This window comes from Labeo rohita, chromosome 20, assembly GCF_022985175.1.
Source record: "Labeo rohita strain BAU-BD-2019 chromosome 20, IGBB_LRoh.1.0, whole genome shotgun sequence".
Classification (NCBI taxonomy): domain Eukaryota; kingdom Metazoa; phylum Chordata; class Actinopteri; order Cypriniformes; family Cyprinidae; genus Labeo; species Labeo rohita.
This window is the reverse complement of record NC_066888.1, coordinates 17,562,449-17,589,176: the sequence shown is the minus strand read 5'-3', so window position 1 is coordinate 17,589,176 and position 26,728 is coordinate 17,562,449. Positions and strand designations below refer to the sequence as shown.

The window sequence follows — 26,728 nt, the reverse complement described above, 5'->3', positions numbered from 1 at the left end:
GATGTCTTTATAAATAACCACAGGGTGGCAATGCAACTCCATAGCTAATAAATTGAGGAAACTAGAGGCTCCAGATAAAACACAGTTGGTGTTGGTGTTGCTTTTCTTTTTGTTTTGCTAAGTATCAAATCATAACATACAAATAAAATACAAATCATAACCATAATGACAGTGATTTATAAGAAAAATCTTCACTCATACACTCATGCTTTAGTATTTATATACATTACATGTATGTATGAGTATTTTATATAGTGTTGCAGTAATAAATGCATATGTAAGTTTAATCTAGAGGTAAATTAGTAACACAAAGCACAGATGATTTCGTCATTGCTATGGAAGAGTTTTCTCTCTTTTCCTTACCTTGTCTCCCCTTTTCAGAGGCCAGGAACTTGCTATCACTCTATCCCACAACTGTCCACTATCATTAAAATTTGTGAGATGGGCCAAACCACAACCCTCTGTCTTTTCTTTTTCTCCATCAGTTTTCCATTGCGGCATTTATGTGGATGAATGGCCTTAGAAAGGTCAACACTGAACATTGATTACACACCTCGCTGTCAGAAGGGCCTGGGGGAGAGGGGTAAGTGGCCATTTGTTTTGTGCAAACTCTTGAGTGTCTAGAAATCTTCAAAAAGTGCTGGCAGAAAAGGCTGGAGCATTGTAGGGCTCTCCATCATACTCTGGCACCGGTTGACACTACGGAGCCGTTTAAGAGCTGACTGCTCCCCAGACATCCAAAACTGCAGTGTGACTCTGCGGTTTTATTAAATGCATTGCTGTTAAAATGAAAGCCAAACCTCTTAAAACATACGTTTTTACAGGGCTGCACCATAGAACATTACAACTTTTATACAACACTTCAATAAAGGGATAGTTCACCCAAAAAGGAAAATTCTGTCATTTATTCTCGTCCTCGTGTTGTTCCAAACCCGTAAGACCTTTGTTCATCTTCAGAACACAACTTAAGATATCTGAGAGCTTTCTGACACATAGACAGCAACACAACTGAAACATTCAGTGCCCAGAAAGGTAGTAAGAACATCGATAAAATAGCATGCGTCATGGTATTGTTGTGAACGTGCAGCAAAGACTGACACGGAAGAGAAGATACTGTTGAACAAAGTTGTTATTTCGGTTTTCTTTGCACACAAAAAGTATTGTGGTAGCTTTATAAAATGAAGGTTAAACCACTGATGTCACATGGACTATTTTAACAATGTTCTTACTACCTTTCTGGGCATTGAACGTGTCAGTTGTATGTTGTCTATGCAAGTTCAGAAAGCTCTCAGATTTCATCAAAAATATCTGATTTTGTGTTCCAAAGATGAACGAAGGTCTTGCGGGTTTGGTACAACAAGAAGGTGAGTAATTAACGACAGAATTTTCATTTTTGGGTGAACTATCCCTTTAATATTGAGTATTTTAGACAATATTACCCATTGCTCCATCAAGAAGCACTTCAGACTAAGTTGTAGCAGATGAGCTCTTGAGCAACACCCATAGTGATGTTTTTTCATTCCTGAACGAACTGTGTGATTCAGTGATTCAGTGACTCACTCATAAAGAGTTTACTTGTGTTATTCTTAAATCAGTTAAGTAAACAAATTTTTGACTCACTCAGTCATTTCATTCCTAAATGAAACCATGTTTTTAAACAAATCAGTTAAGTGAATAATTCAACGACTCATTTGCTTAGTTTTGAAATGAATCTGTTAGTAAACAAATCAGTAAATGAATGTTTGCTTGACTTAGGCCCTGTTTACACTAGTGCATTTAAAACAGCGTTTTAAAATGAAAACGATCCTTGATTACACTGCATTTTCACTGTGTTTCAGAAATGATCTCCATCCACACTACACAACCGAAAACGCATGTCACATGACTATCCATAATGAGCATGGAGTTACTGTTTACACAGTCATCAACGTCAAGGATATGCAAAGCGAATGTGGGCAGAAATGCCATAGTTTTCAAAAGTCTCAGTTTTGGTCCGTTTACACTGAAACGCAACCCCAGAGATGTCAAAACAGGGTCTGCAGCATTTTCGAAAGTCTCAGTTTTCAAGGGTCAAAAATGCCGGAGTAGTGTAAATGACAGACGTAACCATAGCCAAAAGGTATGCGTTTTAAAGGGGTCATCGGATGCCCATTTTTCACAAGTTGATATGATTCTTTAGGGTCTTAATGAAAAGTCTATAATATACTTTGGTTAAAAATTCTCAATGGTTGTGTAAAACAACACCCTTTTTACCTTGTCAAAATCAGCTCTGCAAAAATCATCTCATTCTGGTCGAGGCTGCTTTAAATGTTAATGAGCTCTGCTCGCCCCGCCCCTCTCTTCTCTCTGTGGAAAGACGAGCCTGTTTACTTTAGCCGCGTTTAGCCGTTAAACTTGCTAGCTAGCACTTTATTAGGAAAGGCGATCGCCAAGATTCATAAAAAATACTTATACTCACTTCTGCTGGAATGATTTGTGCGAAAATAGATGGATATATGTAGATTGGGAGGTGCATTCTTTTCACAAACAAATGTAATCTACTGTATCTTCAGTGGCTCAGATGTCGGATGTCAGATGTAAATGACGACCACTATGTTCATTTTTACATCCAGCAACACAACACCTCAGTCGCTCAATCAGAGATATTCTTGTCTAACTTACATCCCTGCTCCGGCATCAGAACAAAAGAGGGCGGACTGTTACAGCTGATCTGAGGTAAGACGCTCATGTCAATCAACTATCGAGAATGGCTCGATTTGAAAAAGGAGATATTATTTTTACCGATTAATTAAAAACCACTGCATGGATTTTTATCATTATAGGGTAGATTTGTACATACACTGACAACACACATTAATGTTCAAACAACATGTAAAAGTGAACTTAGCATCCGATGACCCCTTTAAAATGAAAACAAGAAGGCACCTCAAGAAGGCACCGCTTTTGCAAGAAGGCACCTCATGAAACTGATTTGGGACAGGCTTCTGAGGCAGCATTTTGATTATAACTAAATGAATATTTCATTACTATAATACTAATTTCTCACTAGAAATTCCATCAAAAGTGCAAAAAATTAGACACAAACTGACCACCAAACGCAACTTTCGGATCCGTCACGGAATGGAACACACAGAATTGTGGGATATCAAAGGCAGCGAAGGATACATCTGTGCTGCCTTCAAAATTCGATCAGAAGAAGGTACCTCCAGAGACAGTAAGTCAAACCGAATTTGTATTCGGACGTGCCTTGATGCCTTCCTGTCTCAGAATGCCTCCGAAGGCAGCATTTTAGAGCTTTCGGACGTAGCTGTAGCCTTACCTAGCTGTTTCGTTCCTGAATGAATCCGTGTTTTTGAACAAACTGTGCATTTTTGCGTAGAAAAACAATGCAAAAACAGTGTGGTGGAATGTAAAACTACTCCAGCGTTGAAAATTGAGACTTTCGAAAATGCTGCAGACCCCGTTTTAGTTTGACAACTCCAGGGTTGCATTTCCGTGTAAACAGACCAAAAAGACTTTTAAAAACAATGGCGTTTTTGTCCACATTCACTCTGCATATCCATGATGACCGTGTAAACAATAACATCATGTTCATTATTTATGGTCATGTGACATGCGTTTTCTCGGTTGTGTGGGGTAGATGGAGATTGTTTCTGAAATGCACCAGTGTAAACGTGGCCTTATAGTGCTCTTGGAATGTTGTTGTTCAAACAAATTTGAGGATTAGAATTAACTATGTAATGCATAATGTAGTTTAGTTACATCATACATCCAGCTGGATTAAGACTGAACTGAAGCTGCTGGTGACCTTGTCGGGCTTTCTCACTTTTGTACCAAGTCTGAAAACATCTCTACAAAGAACAGCCTGTACAACAGAGAGGTGCTTTTTTCCACAGATGTTGTTGTTGTTGTTGATTTTGAGGCTTGGACCAATGAGATGCAAATGGGCGCAGCCACATTAGCGGTGGTGCATTGGTTTTGTTTATAGGGGACAGCAGAAGGATTATCCCCTCCAGTCCATTTCATTTGATCCATATGGCCCAAAAGGCCTTAGCTTCAGCTGTGCCACAGCTTGGGAGCCACGGCTGACTTTGTTATTGTCCCAACTCGGTCCGAATGCAGTGCTACAAATCCTGACAATATAATATGCACAGTCAGAGCTCTAGCTTTCTCTCGACAATGACACAGACAGAAAAGCAAAGCTTCTTTAGTGTTCGCTTTGCTTATTTAACCTTCAAGCGCAAATATTGCGCATACGCGTTGAGCAAAGTTTAAATTGACCTATCATATTTCCATATGATGTCTTGGTGGAATCATCAATTACTGAGCTGTCATGATGAAGTCATATATCTATAGATTTGTGTCATCGTCTAAAAGTGGACCTCTCTCTCTCTCTCTCTCTCTCCTCTCACGAGCAAGAGCTGAGCAGAGCGATTTACAGGCTGTCGGGTTGGCTTTGTTCCCGTGTAAGTCAAGTCTCGGTGGAGAAGAGACGCATCAGTGCTCCAAATGGCCCCAGCCGTCTCATTGCATTATCTTCAAATGGCACGTCTGATGGAGAAGTTAGAGAACAGCCCTCCTAGCTTCTCTCATTTAGATATGCCTCCCTTATTAACATGTAACGCACCTAGATAGTCCTGTATGTCTTTGTGTTAACCAAAATTTGACATATTTGCTTAATACCCTGATCTTGAAGATTTGTGGTTGTTTGTGCCATGTCATGTCCTTTCAAGCAATCTTCATATGGATTTATAGGGTTCTGGGTGCCTTCGCATAGATTAAACATACACCCTGCATTAATACTGGGTCACCTATTATAGAGGGTGATTATGAGGAAAGCTTTCGAGCAGAAGAGGTAAAAGAACCACCTCCTTTTTCTGCCAGCGGCCAATGTGTGGCTGCCTGGAGGGAAGGGAGCTCTGCACATAAAAGCTTGTTGATAATTAAAAAAAAAAGTAATTTATTCCTGAGATGCCAAAGCTGAATTTTCAGCAGCCATTATTTCAGTCTACAGTGTCACATGATCCTTCTGAAATCACCTGAACAATGATATCTTAAAGGGATAGTTCACCCAAAAATGAAAATTCTGTCATTAATTACTCACCCTTTTGTCATTCCAAACCCGCAAGACCTTCGTTCATCTTCAGAACACAAATTAAGATATTTTTAATGAAATTTGAGAGCTTTCTGCATAGACAACAATGCAACTGACACATTCAAAGGCCCAGAAAGGTAGTAAGGACATTGTTAAAATAGTCCATGTGACCTCAGTGGTTCAACCGAAATGTTATGAAGGTATGAAAAGACTTTTCTGTGAGCAAAGCAAACAAAAATACACTGTAAAAAATGCTACTGCATATTTTCCAGTTTACGAAATATTTTGAGTCGCAAATACAAAAAAATGCCACTTTCTTGAAACTGCATAAAAACCCTTGTCAGAACAAAAAAAGAACCCCAAATGTTAGTCAAACACAGCTGTCTGAACAAATAATTTTTCTAAATTATTGTTTAAATGTTAAGGCTTTGTGAGTTCCCAGCATGCATTGCAGCATTAATAAATTATGCAGTTACTATTATAGGATCATTGTTTTGTTTGTGTGCTGACTTAATTTAAACGCGCATCCCAGAGCCTGTGCTATACAAGCTTTTGTGCTTAAAAAGTATACAAATTTTTATTTTCCGGAAAAAAACAACTGATCGTTTCGCTAGATAAGGCCCTTCTTCCTTGGCTGGGATCGTTTAGAGATCTTTAAGCTGCATTTAGACTACATTTTGGAAGTTCATATTCGGGGCACCAATGAAGTCCATTATATACAGAAAAATCCTGAAATGCTTTTCTCAAAAAACATAATTTCTTTACAACTAAAGACAGAAAGACATGAACATCTTGGATGACAAGGGGGTGAGTAAATTATTTGTAAACTGTTGTTCTGGAAGTGGAGTTCTCCTTTAACAACTGCAATTTGTTTAAGATTAATTGAAATGCACATGAAAAAACAAGATTTTTGAAAATTGCTGAAAAAAAAAGTTTTTAAAAATCTGTTTTTGCAAATGAACTCTTCATTTGTTGATTGCCACTGTTCTTGAGGTTTGTGTGTCTAGTTTTGAGGCCTAGATTATGTTATGTACCACTTACATCCGTTTGCTGGATATCTTAGTCTTGTACAATGTTTTACGAAAAAAGATAATGTTGTCTACATAGACTAAGTTATCCAACAAACATAGCATCGAATATAGTTATCCAATAAGCATAGCATTTATAATTTCACACATTATTTTTTTCATCTAGGAAACAGAAAAAAAACATGAATTACCTCAACGACAGTAATTGTTGTTTCAGTCGCTGTGACAAAAATTTTTCTCTTCATAAAATAAGATCATCAGCATTGCATGAACAAACAAATTTACGTTGGCTAAACAAAGTATCTTTACTGAAAAGAACTATTGTTGAGAGAACTCAAAAGTCTTACTGCATCAGGTTGTCTTGTTTTTTACGTTTTCTTTTTTTATTTCTTTTACAGCATTTATTCAACTTTTTTTTTTTCTTCCGTGTCAGTGTACTCTCTCATGTGGGACCTGGATGAATAAAGTCATTATTTTAGTTTTCTTTCCACACAAAAAGTATTCTCATAGCTTCATAAAATTACAGTTGAACCACTGATGTCACATGGACAATTTTATCAACGTCCTTACTACCTTCATGGGCCTTGAACGTATCAGTTGCATTGCTGTCTATGCAGGGTCAGAAAACTCTCGGATTTCCTCAAAAATATCTTAATTTGTGTTCTGAAGATGAACGAAGGCCTTACAAGTTTGGAACGACATGAGTGTGAGATTGAATTATCCATATAAACTTTGACTGACTATTTATGAAACTTATGAAAAATCTGATTTTTGCTAATAAATCACTCTTTAATACAAAACAATGTCATCTTAAACAATTTCTTTGTGATTTTCAGTGCTTTAAATACATTTTAGAGAATTGTAATGTATAATGAGAGCACTGGGTCTGAATAATATGAAGCCACGGACAAATAACTTTGACTGACGTGAAGCCTCACTGGTGCCTGACTAATTGACAGTGTAAATATTGTAAAACATCAGTTTTTTCTTGTGAAAATGACTGACTGACTGACTGACTGACTGAGCCCACTCGGCCTTCAGATTCTCCAAACAATTTATCATCCTTATCCACACTGGGGTAATTTATCTAGCTGAACAGAGAAAATATGTTTACACTGGTTCTTATAGGACATCTTGATATTCCAGACATCTTGATATTCCACTTTCCTAAATTACTTGTCAAGCAAGGTGTATCGGCAGATGGAGGTGAGATGCCAGCATTTTATCCATACAATTTTTCCCAGTTTATGCTCCTGCTTGCCTGACATGGATGTTTTGCAGTCTCTGCTAACCCTTTATTTGAATAAAAATGAACCTTGTACATCTAAATATTAGAGTTTTAGAGTAATCTAATACTAGTCTTATCAGTTCTTGTTGTTGCTAGTTATTTTTAGCATGATATTTTTAGTACAACTATTATATAGAGATAATTATATCTCAGATAGCATTTAATAGAATATAATTATCCACCACATACAACCACAAAACATTCCAAGGTTGACAGATACAATGCGTCAACAGTGTAATGAAATCATATTAAAACAGATTTATCATCATGGACCGTATCTTCAGACTGGAAAGCTGCAAATTTATTCTGCAAATTTAAATAGATTTTCCCACACAAAAAAACACCAGATACGATTCAGTAATACAATTTTATTTAAAACTAAAAAAGTCAGCAAGTTGCAATTAAATTAGTTCAATGCACAATATATAATAGTTTTACATTTTGGTATGTGATGCATACATTGTGCAACAACCTCTGATTACTCAAATATACATTAATGGCTTGTTCCAGACAAACAATAACACTTATTCTGTTCTGACGACACATCGACTTATACTTATCCCTATAAACATTTTCTCTTACTCTGTACACACAATAGACTGTCAAGAAGGCAAATATTGATATGTACATTCATGCAATACAATTCTGAGTACCTTATACAGTATATTATGTACAGTATAATACACATATATCTTCAGTTCATATATCTTGTTGAACGGGTGAATGATGACTGTACAGTAGATTGTGAGAATGTTTTACAGAATACGAAGAGGGATGTTTGTTTACACAAGCTTGAATATTATGTAAACATCATTGCTCAGTTGGATATGGTTGTATATTATGATTCATAGTTCAGTGTTACTATGCTTGAACATCACTTTTTTTCTAAGTACAACAAGCTCCTGTCTACAAAAAAGGGAGTGGGTGAGATTTAGACATACAGTTTCGATATACAGTTCCAATGAAAAATAAAGGATAAAGGATTACTTCGCTTCCAGAATAAAAAATTCCTGATCATTTACTCACCCTGCTGTCAGCCATAATGTCCATGTCTTTCCTTCTTTAGTCAAAAAGAAATTAAGGTTTTTGAGGAAAACACTGCAGGATTTTTTTCCATAGAGTGGAGTTCAATGGTTGCCAGTGGGTTGAAGCTCCAAAATGCAGTTTCAATGCCACTTCAAAGGGCACTACATGATCCCAGCCAAGGAATAAGAGTCTTACCTAGCAAAATGATCAGTCATTTTCCAAAAAAAAAAAAAAAAATCTATATACATTTTAACCACAAATGCTCATCTTGCACTAGCTCAGCGATGCACATGTGAGTCTTCATGCATAACATAATCACGCTGGAAAAGTTACGTGCGGTTAGTTATTCGTCTGCATACTTTGGTACAAAAATGCAGGGGTTCATTTTCTCCTCTAACTTCAAAATCATCTGACGTTTTACCTTTCTTTGTAAATGGCGTTTGACTTTCTTTGCACGTTCGCTTTGTAAGCACTGGGTCAGTACTTCAGTCTACGTTACACGTGTGTGATTACTAAATGTGTGAGATCAAGCTAGTGCAAGATGAGCATTTGTGGTTAAAAAGTATATAAATTTTCATTTTTTTTAGAAAATGACCAATCGTTTTGCTAGATATGACCCTTATTCTTTGGCTGGGATCGAGTAGAGCCCCTTGAAACTGCATTGAAACTGCAATTTGGACCTTCAACCCATTGATCCCCACTGAAGTCATCTACATGGAGAAAAATCCTGGAATGTTTTCCTCAAAAACCTTTATTTCTTTTTACCTGAAGAAACAAAGACATGAACATCTTGGATGACATGGGGGTGAGTACATTATCAGGAAATTTTTATTCTGGAAGTGAACTAATCCTTTAAGCTTGTTTGATGAATCACCTTGATACATCTTTAAAGCATCCACTAACCCACATGAGATCACAGTATTAGCGACTTTAAAAATAGCTTTAAACCATCTTCATAAAAGCTTGTAGCATCTTCGTTTTTAAGAGTTGCCAAAAAAGACTTAATGTGAATCTAGAATGATTTGCAAATATTCCAAAGAGATGAACCACAAAGTTACACTAGTACACTGTTTTCTGTTATATTAACTGTACTGATTTGAGGAAATGACTGACTAATATAAAATCTATATATTTTAAATGATTTCAACCTCAAAATGGAATTTTATGTGACCATTTTATTTCTTGTTTCCCACTTGTAATATATTAAATTGGTTTCATTTAAAACTGTATGTGTGGCTACTGAAAGATACACTCTTAAAAATAAAGGCTCCAAAAGGGGCCTTTTGCCATAGAATTCCCCCCAAAAAACCTTCAGTGAACAGTTTTCAAATAAACCATTTTAAAGAACATTTTAAAACAAAGAACCTTTTTCAACTATGAAGAACCTTTTCTTCATTTGGAAGATTTCATGGATGTTCAAGATTCTTCATGGAACCATCAATGCCAATAAAGAACCTTTATTTTTAAGACTGTAAACTGATACTGGACATCCATTATATTGTGTACATTCCATATAAATGTAACACAGAAAGCCAAACTACAGTAGTCAACATCTGAAGTGGAGCAAAAAGTTGTTCTAAGACAAAAACGGGTATTGTTTTGGTGTTAGAACAACTTTGATTAAGGTTTTGATCCACTTCAGTTGTTGACTACTGTAGTTAGAGATGCACCATACATCAGGACTATATTTGTTATAAGACAACATTAATCAATTTTTAATCAGTATCTGTTCATATTGGATATTGGCAGATAATGGATATTTAATAGTGGACACTTGCTTTGAAATGTCTTTTGTCTAGAGCCAACTTAAAAACATTATGGCAAAGATTTAGCCTTTATAATGGAACTCACCTCTTATGATTTTTAAAATCTCAACTACTCAATCAATTATTCATCTTAAAATAAAGAGTTATCCATATTTCACACTGTATATAATGTTGTCTATGCATCCAAACATTCGCAAAAACTAACAAATTTAGTTCGTGGTGCAGTTTATTTTTAGACAAAATAGTATAGATTTTAACGTCAGCTATTTATCAACATGAAATTATTCATCAATCCATCGCTAAAACTAATCCATCATGCCTGTTGTTGTTTTTTTAATGCATTTATAATTAGATCTCAGTAACACTTTACAACAAGGTTCATTAGTTAACTAAATTAGTTAACATGAACTAAGAATAAACAATACTTCTACAACATTCAGCATTTACGAAAGCATTATTAAAATCACAAGTTGTGATTGTTAACATTAGTTAATGTACTGTGAACTAACATGAACAAACAACGACTGTGTTTTTATTAACCAACATTAACGAAGATTAATAAGCAGTGTAATAAAAGTATTGCTTATTATTTGTTTATGTAAGTATACAAGATGAACTAATGTTAACAAATTACACCTTATTTTAAAGTGTTACCTAGATCTCTTTCACATGTGGAATACCCCATCAGACAAACTTGTATACAAATGCATGTATACAATGTATAGAGCGATCAGACTACATTTGTAATGCTAATGCTAGCCTTGCGTTTTTTTGTATCATAAACATGCAACTCAAGAACTCAATCCTTTCCAATTGCATAGTAACACAAACCACAATAAATTTTTAGGAGTCTCCAGTGTATATTTGGTACATAAAATGCAGGATCATCCGATCCAATTTGGCAATTGTACTTAAAGAATGGGGCCGACGCAGTCATTTAACCATTAAACACTCGCACAATCTACATGAAGTGAGAGAACCCTTAATGTTTAATGAGGAACACTGCAAAGACAGAGTTAAAGACAAGAGAAGACAGGAATTTTAAAACATCATTGCATTCAACAGAAAGTGCATGCGTTTATTTTGTTGTTGGTGTGTATATTGTCCTCAAATATGGGGCCCCTGGGGGGCCGCCAGGTTGAGTCTCGTGATACTCGTGCAGCTGCCATCATCACTAAGAGTTTCCGTGTCTCTTTAAAACCTGCTTATACTTGCCTACACATGTCAGTCATTACGTACTTGCTTTAAACATCATTTTATGTCCCAAAAAGGGCATCCATGAGGTTTACCATTCCTAAATTCATACTATATCTTGCGTCCATCTCATAAACCCAAACAGAGATGGTGGAGCTGTAGGGTACAGAATGTTCCGCTGTACATGCCTTGCTATAGCATGGCCACTATACTCCAGTGTTATTGGTTTCCACTACCTGCTGTTTGCAGCGTGAGCTCATGGCGTACTCCCCTCGGCTTGTGCCGTTCTCTTCTTTTCGAAGGGGTTTCCTGGAAAAGAGAACAAAATGATTAAGCTTCAAACAACTATTTTTGCTCAGACTGAGGATGCTATTGATCGGGGGTTGTAGAGGCTTGAGTGCAGTGCAGTGAAATACAATGTCTCAAAGGCAAACAGAAAAACTAGGAAAAGAAAACACAAATAGTACTTAAAGGAGATCTATTATGCCCCATTTTACAATATGTAATGTAAGTCTCAGGTGTACCCAGAATGTCATATACCCCACAGATCATTTATTATATCATATTGAAAATGCCTATTTTGAGTGGAAGCAGAAACACAGTTTTCGTGCATGTCTCTTTAAATGCAAATGAGCTGCTGCTCCCTGCCCCCTTTTCCAGAATAGAACTGTGCCTTTACAGCTCCTATCTCAGATACTCTGATAAAAAAACATATGTTTGGTTTTAATTATCATGTTTGTCACACTGTCACACCATATTAATTTAAACTTCTGATATAGGCACACATCCGTAGTGAACTCAGAAAACGTCTGTCACAAGGCATGTGAGTACCAAACTAAGTTCTCTTTCATGTCTCATTGCGCTTAAACTGTCAAACACACAAGTTTATGTTAAAAACACACAGGAGTTACAAAAACAGTCGGTTATATCTGTGAAGGGAAACCGCTGGGAAAGAAACTGCATGTTTATTTTAGATCTGAGTGGCACCAGCATAATATACATTAAATAAATCAATAAATCCACTGCTCTCTTTAACTATAGGGCCCTATGAAATCTGTTTATTTTTTCCCCAAATTCCGTTTTTCCATTTAAATTTTTCTGGACTTTTTTATGGTTAAATTACATTTTATTAATCAAAAAGCAAGGCTAATTAATTAAAATCATGAAACTTATACAATTTAAGCTTAATTTATTACAAGTTTAACAATAATTACGTTTAGGGCACTATGACATTTTTTATTTTTTCTTCTGTTTTATTGTTACCAAATTCTGTTTAAGCATGTCTAATTATTTGATTGCATAAAACAACTTCATTTATTAAAGTTTAATTTTACAATAATTTTACTATATTTAAATTTGTCTGGTTATCAAATGAAGGCATAAAATATTAATTGATCTTTTAATCAAATGAAAATTAAACAAACTTTATTTTTTGGCAAACAAAGTTACTATTACAATTAAAACATGAAATAAATATTGTGTGATTATTCCTTAATAAAATAAGGTTTTAACAGTTGTAATAATTATACTAGTAGTAGTAGTATAGCGTAGGCTACATTCTACTAGAAAATAGTATTATATGTCTTCAAGTTGAACCAAACTTTTATTTTGACGGGTTGCCGTGAATACCTTTACATTTCTGTGTGTAACGTTATATAATATGATGATATGATGAAGAAACTTCAGAGCAGTTCTGGAAATGTTGTTCATGTATTTATGTCCTCATTTGGCGAGACGGCAGACACTGAAATCACCGCGAGCATCACGCGTGCTTCAGTCTGTGTGAAATTAAACCGCACGTCTGCGTCACTCACAAACATTCACTCACATTCTGTTTTTATGACTGGATGCATTTTCCACATCGCGGAAATCACAGGACCCTGTAAATAGTAGTCTGTGCTTATCTGTGCAGCCACTAACAGAACAGTTAGCATCCTTTGCTCGAGCTTTCGCCATGGCGTTAGAACTAGTACACCGCTGTCGCTTGCGAAAACAGAATGGCGGCGCCGTGGGTGGAAACCTTTCTACGTCATGGGGAGCGAAACCGACTTGTTTTTTTCACAAGCTTGCAGAGAAAGGCTGTAAAAAATTTTACTGGGTTGATCTTTTTCAAGTTTTCTGCGTTGGTAGATGAACCAAGACCCGATTATTCAACTTAAACATGAAAAAAGTCATATTGTCTTGATATGTCGCCTTTAAAAATTATTTTTCTACATACCGCATTTTCCAATCAGTTTCAGGAAGCCTGAGTGCACACTTTTAGGCGCTCCTTGAGACACTAACAAAGTCTGGGTTGATAAACAGCAGCACAGGTCATCAAAGTGAGTTATTCTGCAGTTTAAATGACTTCCCGCAAGCCGTAATGGCTGCTGGACTTAAAAAGCTGTGGTATGCGCTCTGGCCCGTCCGTTCTTTATTACGATTTGAAATATGCAACCTGCCTGCAGCCAATTGCCTTCATAACTGCATTAAAATCCAGAGCTGCCCAAACAGCGGAGCACGCAGATCCAATCTGTTGGTATTTTGTTAAATCATGTCAGTCACGTATTGACTTAATGGTAGAGAGGGCCTGAGGTAAGAGCTGGTTATCTAGAGAGATGGATGCTGGGGATACACATTTTGTAAGATGCCAAAATGAATATCAGTAAAGGTTTGAATTAGTTGGGGCTTATTTAATGCTTCAGCTTTTGCAAGGCTGTACAGAAAGCGGCCACATGAAAGCAGCTATCGACAATGTTCAATAAGCTAATGGAGTAGCCTGATGCCAAGCAACCTCATCGCTGCTAAAACGACGTGTTCGTACAACAGGGCTCAACAACTGGCGTATGGATGTAAAAATGCCATTCGGAATCTCCACAGTGAGATTGATTTTCAACGATACCTGATAAATATTTGAAGACACCCTTAATATAACTCGAAGGTTAAGTGCTGAAGTATGCCTCCGTAGAAACCATTAGCCTGCTTCCTTTTTTAGTAAATCCGAATTAAGTGAAATCCACTAAGAAGACAGTTACCATGGAAATGACACTAAAGTTAACAGTACACCTCACTAAATTCACAAACTGGTGAAATCAAACTAATAAATAAGAGAATTACACAAGAGCACAAAAATGTAATATAAAACTATAATATGTACTACTGTTCAAAAGTTTGAGTGACCCCATGTTATGGTGACCCCAAATTTTTGAACAGTAGTTAATACATACAGTATTCAAAGATGCTTTTATTTATTTGAGTGTTGTTAAACCAATACAATTTAACCACAAGGAACTTTATTAGTACTTGCAAATATGTGACTCTCAATTTTTATTTATTTAATGGGTTTTTTGGATCCATTACCACCATTACAACTGCCATTATTCAACTCAGAGCGGTCTGGGTTTCAAGGTTTAGAACTGTGTGAAAGTAATAAATGTGAATTTGATTAAAACACACCATAAAAAGTGTGCGGTCACTGAGTTCTACAGTAAACACACAGAAAGCTTGAACAATAATGAACAATAACAGTAAATACCAGAACGCGAGATTCCACATCACATTAATGATTAGGTCAGGAAAAATAAAAATGGTCATGAGAAAGAAAACAACCTGACCTTTACAGAGCCCATCTTTACTGTCTGCAGCTCTCTGGGGTCTGTCTAGAGGACAAGTCTAATTTCATAAACAGGGTTTGAGCTCATTAAAATTGACCCGTTTCTTCCAGAGAAATACGCATGAGATAGCAACTTGTTGAATCAAGGCTGTTTTTGCAGACAGATAAGATAAAGAGCATTTGTTTTAGCTCACCCAAATGAAATGTCATCAGGGTGTGGGGAGCTGAGCTATAGCCTTAACATCCATCATTTAATTCATTAATATTTATCAAGTAATTCTAATATATATATATATATATATATATATATATCACACCAGTAAAGTCCGCTAGTTCACTTGCTTTGGTCCTGACCAAATACAGTGTTGATTTTTTTTTTTTTTTTTTTTGGTGCAGTTTGCTTTCACACTGCTCTTTTTGCAAGTGAACCAGAAATTGTAAACAGAACAACACGTGTACTAAGGTCATCCATTCATTGGTTCATCCATTCAACCGTACCAGAGTTCGTTTGGACTGGACCGAGACCACCTCTTCAGCTGGGTCTCAGTACAGTAGTTGTTTGGTCCGCACCTGAGTGCGATTGCTGTATTCACACCTGCTCAAAATATCCGCATCAAGGGCGGAAACGAACTTAAGTTTGATTCAAACGAACCACACAAAACAGGTGTGAATACACCCTTAAGCCAGTGGTCTCAAACTCAGTTCCTGGAGGGCCACAGCTCTGCACAGTTTGGCTCCAACCCTAATCAAACACACCTAATCAAGCTAATCAAGGTCTTCAGGATTACTAGAAACTTCCAAGCAGGTGTGAGTTGGAGCTAAACTCTGCAGAGCTGCGGCCCTCCAGGAATTGAGTTTGAGACCTCTGCCTTAAGCTCAAATTTAAGACTTTTTAAGACCTGCACAAATAAAATGAATACCATGAGCATGGAAGGGCAATGCCTATGGCATATTAAACTGTAAAATGATTGTAAAAAGCATGATTTCCAGTTCAGATAAAAACATGGGTTGATTTTCACATTGGTCTGAACAAAAACAGCAGACAGGCTTATTTAAAATTGGAATGTCAGAAATAAAGCTGTTTACCTGGTATAAATAAATAAATAAATATATATATATATATATATATATATATATACACTTTTTAACCTCAAATGCTCATCTTGTCTATTCTCTGCGATGCACATGCGAACTCTGTGTAATCCGGGTCAGTACAGTTAGAGTATGTCGACAAACTTCCATCTAATTTTATTCTCCAACTTCAAAATTGCCCTACATCACTGCAGAAGTACCGTGTTTTCAAAGTTAACATGCAAAGAAGATTAAACAGCGATGTAGGATGATTTTTAAGTTGGAGAAGAAAATAAGATGGGAGTTTTTCAGCATACCCTAACTGTACTGACCCGTACACAAGTACACATGCGCATTGCAGAGAACAGACAAGACGAGAGTTTGAGGTTAAAAAGTATATAAATTGTACATTTTTTTAGAAAACAACTGACCGTTTCGATAGATAAGACCCTTCTTCCTCTGCTGGTATGTTGAGCCCTTTGAAGTTGCATTTAAACTGTATTTTGGAAGTTCAAATTCACAGGCACCACTATATGGAGAACAATTCTGAAATGTTGTCCTCAAGAAACATCATTTCTTTACAACTGAAGAAAGAAAGACATGAACATCTTGGATGACAACGGGGTGAGTAAATTATCTGTCATTTTTTGTTCTGGAAGTGAACTTCTCCTTTAAGACATTCTTGTACCATTTAAGACTTTTTAGGCCAAAATTTAATACTTCAAGGACCCGTGAAAACCCTGCAGTAAAGATGGTCCAAATTTGTAAACTTCCATATGGGGAAAAAACATTCTTCAAATTTTCTGTTCTGCAGAAAAGTTAAAGTCATACAGTCTGGAATGACAAGAGGACGAGTAAATGACAGGATTTTCATTTCTGTGTGCCTTATCCCATTACTTTTTCTGCTGTTTGAGTAGACGGCATATTATTATGAGCATAGACCTTGTATCCTCCTCTTTAGCTTTCGTTATGTCGAACCTTGAGCAACAAACACAGCTATGCCTTCAAGTGAATTCGACTATAAGTCCTTGTCGAGATTGATTAAATGTTCAGAGGTAGCTAGCGCTCATCTGTTGTGATAAACACAGTCTCTGTCTCTTGGGCAGGACTGATGAGACAATCCCGTAGCTCTGCAGGGGCCATCTGTCACAAGATGCCCCAGGCTGCAGGGCTTTCCTATAAAGACATCCTCTCGCTTTGCATGATTTACACATGGGAAAAACTCTGCCTCATCTGATTTTTGAGGGGTGGAGTGGAGAAGGAGGAGGATAGCAAAAAAATGTGAAGAAAACAAGGTCTCGCTATCCTCCTTCCTTTCAGAAATAAACACTCGGGGAGGAATAAAATAGTCACGTAATCCTTAGGTTGACATCACATTAAATAGAACATAATTAGCTTAAGTAAACACAAAGATTATACAAGCATATAATAAATAAAAGAAGAGCTGGGGAGCTGCTGCACGGGGTCACTTAAGGACTGGTCTTCGTCTATTTGACACGCTCGACCGCTGGACAAATGAAGAACAGTTGCATGCAAATGGAAAATGCAGACTCTATAATGAATAGTTAGCTTCTTTAGGCTCCTTAGACTGATCACATCATCCCTGTCTACAAGTCCACTGCATAAAACTACCGTTTATGCTTTTTCAGCTAAAGAGTAATTTTCCACTGAGAGCTTGTTTCTGTCCCCCCTCCAACCTGCTAAAGGCTTATGGACTCCAGCAGTCGTGTGGATGTCCCTCGAGTCGTGTTGCTCTACTGCACCGTGTGCAGATGCCCTGACAGTCGCCCAGTTTCTCTGTGGACCGCTCACAGCTTATGTAACGTGCCAGGACGGGAAGCCAAAAACTCCTTTATCTTTCCCCTGAATCAGCACTGAGGCTGCTCGCTTGCACACTCTCCCTCGCTCAGTTTCTGCTCTTCTTACCACCTTTTCTCACTGATGGACAGCAGCACCTGAGAGGTCCTCGTGGCCATTCCCCAGACATTTCAGCACGCTGTTCGGATGCCTGAATCTTACGTGACCTCTCCTCTGAGTTCGACACATAAATCCTGTGGGAAAATGTGGGCCAAAAATGTCTCTCAGACTAAAATAAATGCTGATCTGGAAGGATAAGTTCTGAAGCATAGCTGAAGTTAGAAAAACAAGCGATAACTTGTAAGAGCCTTTCTCTTCCTGTGTAAATGCCTAAAATATGAATGATTCAGCTTATCCTATCTGATTTAGAATTTCTTAAAGTTTAGTTTTACAGACATGCTATAACTAAAATTTAAAGCTGAATGCAATCTACATAAACATTATAAATGTATACATACACTCAACACAGGGATGCTCAGTAGTTCAGTTTGTTCTTTTTCAATGAAAAGAAGGCTGGAATATCACTGCAGAACCTAAAACAGACACATCCTCACCTCCAAATCTGGGCCTGGGCCCTTAATAATACATGAATTGTAGTACAGACATGGCAGGAAACTACACAAAACATTACAGGTAGAGATAAATATTTTATAACATGGCTCTTTGGAATAGGCACCAGAATATATTCATTTCCTCTGAAAACAAACAGAGAGGGCTGAGATTGTTTCCACAGGACTGTAGGTTCAATGGATAATGTAAATGATGCTGTATAACTATTATGTAGCATGTTGTCATGTCCCCGTTGAATCTAATTTTTCTTTGCAAAAGGCAAAAAGTTGATCATAATGATTTCAGGATTCATTAGTTTGAATATACATTGAACCAAAAACTCATAACATCTTAGCTGATAATTCAGTATACTTTATTTTTGACAAAACATCCCATGTTTCAGTAGTGACTGCACATTTTCGGTAGTGACAGTAATGCTTTGGTGGTGACCACATCACTACTAAAACATACTAAAATTGTGCATAACTGTTCTAAAATTTTGTTTATTTCCCCCAAATATGAAGATTATGTGTTACCTTCTGTCACCACCGAAACAACGATGACGTTTCGGTCGTGACTGTTTCAGTAGTGACAATTTTATGGGAAGATGTCACTACCAAAACTCCACCAAATGTTTCGGTAGTGACAATTTTAGATAATTTTAAACCTAGTTTAAATAAGCTAATCAGCACATGGTTAGCTAGCACAGTTCTGAGAAGTGGTACACATACAAAAACTAAAAGCTCCGAAAAAAAGTGTTTAATTGCAGAAAAAAGGTGTTCGGTAGTGACGTTCCTTAAAGTTACACACAGAGTTTTAAACACATTTACCTTAAAACAATGGGGCCCATCTACTCACATATTGTAGCTATGAGAGAAATGGACACAGGAATATTTCCTGAAATTTGGTGTGTAGTCTTAGCCAATGGACTAAAACATACACTCTTTTGGTAGTGACATGAAAATGCAGGACCCATTTTTTTACATAAAGTTTCCTAATTTACAAAGAAAATACAACATTTTTTGAACCTCTCTTTTTAAAAAAAAAAATCAAAGAGATACTTTTAAAAACAACAATGGAAAAAAAAAAAAGATTTCTATATAATTTTCATAAGCTGAAACTTAGGGGTTAGGGTTTGGGACAGCCACCTCCAAATTGAAAATACCCAATAAATGATGATTTTAAATATATTAGCAAGCTTACTAATATTTTAAAGATTATTGTGGGTTTCAACAGATGATCGAAGGATCTCAGTAAACATCTTTTAAATGTGTTTTTTGGTTGTGGGACAGCAGTTTGCACCAATTCTGTAGAAAGGCCCATTCTTTGGATTGAACTGATGTTGCCCGCTATATCTTGTCAAAATCATTAAAATAAACCATGTTTTCTTGCCAATATTTATTTTATTATTTATTGTGTAATATCCCTTTAAAATCTGTACAAATTTGGTTTGTGGTATTACTTTTTTAAAATATACAAGATGCTTAAAAAACATCATCTAAAATCAAGCTGACTGTCAATCCCTTACTTTTGAATATTTTCAAATAATTTAATTATTTTCATCTTGTAAAGTTTCTTGTAATTTCTTGTAGTTTAAGTGCCTGTATTTAACCACAGCATATTTATGAAAACCTGGTGTACTTTTATTTATAGAAATGACAACACAGGTGTTATTTAACTTATTAAATTTGAGAGTTCAAAAGGTACTGCATAAAAAAAGTTTGCCCAATAGTAGTACTGTCTAAAAATGTTTATCACCCTCAAGCATAAGTGCAACACATACACTCAAATATTAATCAATAAGAGATTCCTTGGTGTATGAGCACATTTTTATCCTGGAGGGGAAAACACATAAGCAAAGGTTGATAGAACATAATTTTGAAAATGCAGTACGTTTTGATAAATCACTATTGTTATCAATGCTAACATCTAATAGACAATTTTAGCCACATATTAAACACAAGCCTAAATCTAATTAGCATTTCAAATGTGGCTGAAGTTCACCCAAAAAGTTATTTTAAGATGTGTTGACTGTAACTACGCATGACAGCATTTAGCAGTTCTGCATGTTTAGCAGAGCTAAGGGGGGGGATGAACTGAAGTTATGTTTGTTCATCTTATCCTGAGGGTTCTGAATTTGTTTGTTTAAAGTCTTCGTTATCCTAATTACACTACCGTTCAATGACCGGGATGCTTTATCATTCGTTTCCAGCGGTCAAAAATCACGAAGCACCGCATTTCTCTCCTCCAAGATCTATTCTTCACTATATGCACTGAGCAACTTTTCAACAAAACCGCTTTGGCTTTCCCCTCCAGTGCCTCTAATTCCATTAAACTCATTACAATAAGTGAGCCACACCAGGCTTCAGCATGCAGAAGCCATAAAGCAATGATTGGGGTAATAATCCGAGCCTTCACTGGGACATTTTAGCGACTGTTTGAAGAAGCACCATTTGCGGTGCATCGGTCATTGGGCATAGCTAAATGATGTGTTCGCATGCATATAAAGGAAGGCATTAAACATGTCTCTCTCTTCATTTTGGCAGACTGGGCAAGCTCATTAGTGGGGAAATAGCTGCCAGCTGGGTTTTCCTTTGGGAGTTGGCTTCCTTATACCAAGTTCTCAGGCGAAAAAGAGGCAATGTGTAACAAACGAATTCACCAAGTGAAATGATTCCAAAACAGAGCTCATAACAAGTCCCCGTTTAATAGCCAGGAGGGGATGTTCCACAGCTTTCATAAATAAAAGATTAATTTCCACAAGACTGGAATGTTTTAACATTAACAGATTGGATCCACCTCCACTAGTTTCACTGGAAAATCTGAATCGTTTCAATTTAATGAGAGTAGCTTCAGGATGACATGAACCAGGCCATATATAGTCAACTGACGCTTATCACACGGATTCTGGTTTTTGGGGGTGAGGAAATCAGTTCTGCTTCTGCCTGCCAATTTGTCGATAAAGCATTCCAGTCATGCTAAAATATATGGCTATGATGCTCATACAACAACCATGATGCAAATCACCTTTCACTAATGTTTTAATTACGCTGTTACTATTTATCACAAGCAATAAGGCACAAAGGGTTGCACTATACTGTGCATATAGTCACAAAAAAATATCGAAACTTATTGGATAATTTCTCCCTCCCCACTTGCATGAGACTTATTGGATAATTTCTCCTGGTGCTAGCCCCGTACTTGACCAATGAGACAAAATGCTTGAGGATAGCTGATGATATCAACAGTTCGCATAGATAAGGCATCGATTTATCATAATCCTGAGCCAAGTGTGAATTCACTTGCAAATATTTTATCTGTGGTATATTTCACAATCGGCACCCAAAAACTAGAAAGGTTTAAATAAATATGGAGGTGGAGAAATCTTCAGTTTCTGCAACACCTGCAGCGATAAATCCTCATGATAAATAGTCAAAAGTTCCAGTGACATGCTGTACTAATGCAGATAAAATGCAATCTCAATGGAGATTTTATTACATGATCAGGTTTTCACAAAATACCTGGAGTTAACACTATAGCTTATAAGTTAAAAAAAGTGTTGAAGCTACTGCAGAAAGTGATATAGTGATAGCATAAAAGGTAAAAAATGCTGTCTGAGTCCAATGTGACAGATGAGAGCTTTTTTGATTACCTACAAGAGAAATAAAAAGAAATATGATACAGCACAATGCAAAATAGCAATAAAATCCACAAATTGTCAAAGTTTAGCCCTGGATGTATCAAAGACAGTCTGGGAGCCTCTTTCCTTTTTCGCTGTGTGAGTGATTTGGACTGTCTGAGGCCATTTCCCTGTCTGCGGCTGATTTGACAGGCCTCTCAGTTGTTCCCTTGACAGCATGTCACTGGTCCCAAACCAAAAGAGCAGCTTAAGGCTGACACACCACGCAATACTTATGCCTTCTTCTGCACCATCAGTGCAAAACACATTCCTTTTCCTAACCATAAATCATAGCTATTGTTTTTCCTAATGTAGGAAGGCGACAGCCTCATGTCATCGCGACTAAAATAACAACATTCACAATTCATGTTTCAGACTAGAAGTGGAGATATCATCTTTTTGCCTTGTTATCTTGTTATATTAAGGAAGCATGAAGCTGACACAGATAAACGCTAATGGAATTTTCTCTGTTTACCTGTAGGCTTGTATGGTGCTATGCCAACATCAGCCTAAAGGGATAGTTTACTCAAAAATGACAATTCTGTCATCATTTACTCACCCTCATGTCGTTCCAAACCTGTATGATTTTTTTTCCTCTTGAACATTTTGTTTCTCTAGTTGAAACTCTTTTTAAAATATTTTCTCTTGTTTTACATAAGAAGCAACTGAACTGCAAACAGAGGGAATGACCAAAACATACCTCTGATGCTCAAAATTCTGTGCATTCAGTATTAAATAGCCAGAATTATATAAAATGTGTAATAAATTAAACAAATTACACAATTTAAACATGAATACAATTAAGATTAACTAATACAAGAGACAAAATGAAATGCAAAACTCTTGAGATTACCTCTTGATGGCCTTGTAGCAAATGATGGCAGTCAGGAGGAGGAAGACCACAGATGCACAGCTTACTGTCCCCAGTACTAAGATCTCCATCTCTCTCCTCCAGGGCGTTATGGGGGATACAGTGGAGGGAGCCACTGGAAGAGAGACAAAGTGTTCAAAAGCATGCAGAGCACAGAACAATAAATGAAGAGGATTTGCAGAATAGTGATGTGCAAAACTGCATCATCTAGTGGGTCTTAAAGGATTAGTTCACTTCCAGGATAAAAAATTCCTGATAATTTACTCACTCCTACTGTATGTCATCCAAGATGTTCATGTCTTTCTTTCCTCAGTCAAAAAGAAATTAAGGTTTCTGAGAAAAACATTCCAGGATATTTCTGTATATAGCGGACTTTAATGGGAGCCAACAGGTTGAAGGTCCCAATTGCAGTTTCAATGCAGCTTCAAAGAGCTCTACACCAGGTGCGCCCAACCCTGATCCTGGAGATCTGGAAGGTCCTGCAGAGTTTAGTACCAACCCCGATCAAACACACCTCTCTGTAATTATGAAGTGCTCCTTCAGATCCGAATTAGTTGGTTCAGGTGTGTTTGATCAGGGTTGGGAGCGGAACTCTGCAGGAAAGTAGATTTCCAGGAACAGGGTTGAGCACCCCTGCTCTACACGATCCTAGCCGAGGAATAAGGGTCTTATCTAGTGAAACAAACTGTAATATTCTAAAAAAAAAAACAACAACAAAAACAAAAAAACATTTATTAGGGCTGCCCCATAATCGTCAACTAACTGCTTGTCAATGAGAAGAGGCTTGGCCGACCAAAATGTTATTAGTTGCAGAAAAAAAAAAACCTACAGGGACTTGTGAATTCACACAGTCCGTGATGGACAGATCATTACTGGCTGGTCTATGTGGTAATATAGGACATCGGGCAGGACATACAATTGCTCACCTATCATTCATCGATCTTAAATATGGCTTTTTATATGAACATTTCAACTTTGCACGGTCGCTCAGTCTAATGTCAACCTAGAAAAATGTGTGCTATTCAAGTGTGTTTGCGGAGTGTGGAAGCTAAATAGTAGCGTGCTCACTGCATGACAGATGAAGGCGCCGGTGCGGTCACTTGCTCTTAAAATACATCATTTTTGGTCATACAGATTTGGTCATCAGGTCATACAGTAATACATCTTTCGAATCTGTTAAGACTCTACATTTATTTGTGTGCACTCAGAATAACAACAAAACGTTGCGCTTTTATAAAATAATTTAAGTAAACAGGATGCGCTTTCTGCGATTTCTCTTTCTCTGTGAACTTGAGCGTGAAACTTCAAAACTCCGACATGAAAAATATGTCTAGTTTCAAATGAACCACTTCAAATAGAAAACAATATTCTCAGATTATGTGATCTGTATAAAAACGTGCATACAGGTGCATCACTACTGCGGAGGTGATGAGTCAGTGTCGTCGACTTCATCTCTTAAGACGAAAAAAAAATAAAGCACTAGTTTATCGATAAATTATTAAAGCGTTAATGCAGCCTCCTTGTTGTTTTCCCAGACACATTCATAATTATTAGATCTCCCGGTGCACTGTGGCAAGCTTTTTGCGTGCACTTGAGCACTTATTAGGCTATGAGGTAATTATAGGCTCATTATTATGATTTATATGGTTTATTAATAAACGTGTGACTAATAGTCGACTAATGCTTAAGATGAATGACTACTAATTGACGAGAAAAGCCTTTAGTCGAGGTCAGCCCTAAAATTTATATACTTTTTAGCCACAAATCTCATCTTGGACTAGCTCTGTGATGTATGTCCATGACTTCACGCATTACGTGATCATGTTGGAAAGGTCACACGTGGTTAGTTCTTTCATCTGTGTTTTCATCTCGTTTCGCTAGGAATAACTCCTATTCCTCAGCTGGGATCGTGTGGAGCTCTTTGAAGCTGCATTGAAACTGCAATTTAGACCGTCAACCCGTTCGCCATCACTAAAGTCCACTATATGGAGAAAAGTGAAAGTGAAAATTACAGACATTATAAAATTTGTTATATAAGTGGTGGTCTGATGCCTGTAGCAGAGATAAATTTACAGATGCAAATTCAGAGAGGACATTCGATGGGTAGAAAAGACCGCTTCACTAGTTAATTTGTCAGTTACTGCACAAGTAGTTGATCATCCCACCTGTCTGTAATGTAGAGAACAGTATTTTTACCATGAAATACTGGTCTCTTACACCAATACAATCTGATTGCCCAATCACAAGGCTGCAGAATTCTGCTCAACTCCATTTATCATTCCATATCCGAGAGGCGCTTTATTTGGACCATTACACAGCCGTCTCATCCAGAAACATATTAGTCCTTCAGGCTGCTCTACCTTTTCCACCACTTTAAAGTTTGGATGAGTTTTCTCTGGTTGGGAACTGATAGTGGCACCCTGCATTAGTGAGCAGTTTTAATGGTACTTATAAAAATTCACAGGAGAAGGCTAATTAACAAGTTCATTGCCCTCATGAGCATACAGGGCTACTGCCTCTTCTCTCTCACACTCCCTTCCTCTCGTTCTTCGTTTCTCGCTTTCCATCATCGCATACCTCACAGTCTCTCTCACTCTGATTGCCTTTCTGTCTAAACACCTTTGAGAACTGAGCTGCAGATTTGTTCTGAAACTCTAGCTGTTGACAGTCAGTATTTGGGATTGACAACCACATTTATTAATAACTATAGAACTTTTTGAATTTGAAGATCTGGGTAGATTTAACAGATTTTTTCTTCTGGGAAACATGTAAGTATCTTCTTAAGTCCAGCACTAAAAGAAAAAAAATATGAGATTTAGGCAAAATAAAAAAAAATTACCTATCTTCATTATGTTCAAAAGTTTTCACCCCCTTTTTGTACCTTTTTGTTTGTAAACACTTTCTTAGTCTTTGCGCGTTCACTTTGTAGACACTGGGTCTGTAGTTCCGCATGACTTTTCGATGTGATTCAATAGTATGTAGGGCCGTGAACGCGCATCCCAGAGCCTGTGCTACACAAGCTTTTGCTAAAAAGCATAAAAAATGTATTTTCCGACAAAAATGACTGATTGTTTTGCTAGATAAGACCCTTCTTCCTCGGCTGGGATCGTTTAGAGCCATTTGAAGCTGCATTTAAACTACATTTTGGAAGTTCAAAATCAGGGCACCAATGAAGTCCATTATATGGAGAAAAATCCTGAAATGTTTTCCTCAAAAAGCATAATCTCTTAACGACTAAAGACAGAAAGACATGAACATCTTGGATGACAAGGGGGTGAGTAAATTATTTGTGAATTGTTGTTCTGGAAGTGGAGTTCTCCTTTAACATTTTGCAGATTCTGCAAGGTGTATGTAAACTTTTGACCTCACCTATATTCTTACCCATTACATCAACATCAGCTGCTAATCACAGATAAATACTAAACAAGATGTAGATGTTCTCAAAACTTACATCATAGTTAAGAAAGTTGGTGAAAACGTCAGTCAGTTTTGAGAAAAGTTCACCACTCTTACCAGCTGAGCACTGGCTCCAACACGACAATCAGCACTACTTCAATAGAAAAGATCCCTGATACACTGTGACACTGTTACACAGGAGAAATACTACAAACATCGCTCCCTGTTATTTCTCATTATTCTCACAAACCTCCCATTAATTAAAGGGAGTGAGGTATTAGCCAGGCGCTTCGGAGTATAAATCACTGAATAATTG

At 37.0% G+C, this 26,728-nt stretch overlaps 1 protein-coding gene across 1 annotated transcript in view; it reads right to left on the bottom strand.

Annotated features, from left to right (window-relative positions):
- Positions 1 to 9,205: 9,205 nt before the first annotated feature.
- Positions 9,206 to 26,728, bottom strand: part of prima1 (proline rich membrane anchor 1) — a 33,547-nt gene continuing 16,024 nt past the window's right edge. The window contains exons 3-4 of the mRNA XM_051137785.1: positions 22,999 to 23,131; positions 9,206 to 11,706 (exon numbers count right to left, since the gene is read on the bottom strand). Of these exons, the coding sequence (XP_050993742.1) occupies positions 11,604 to 11,706; positions 22,999 to 23,131 (236 nt within the window). The 3' untranslated portion in view covers positions 9,206 to 11,603. The remainder of the gene's footprint in view (positions 11,707 to 22,998; positions 23,132 to 26,728) is intronic.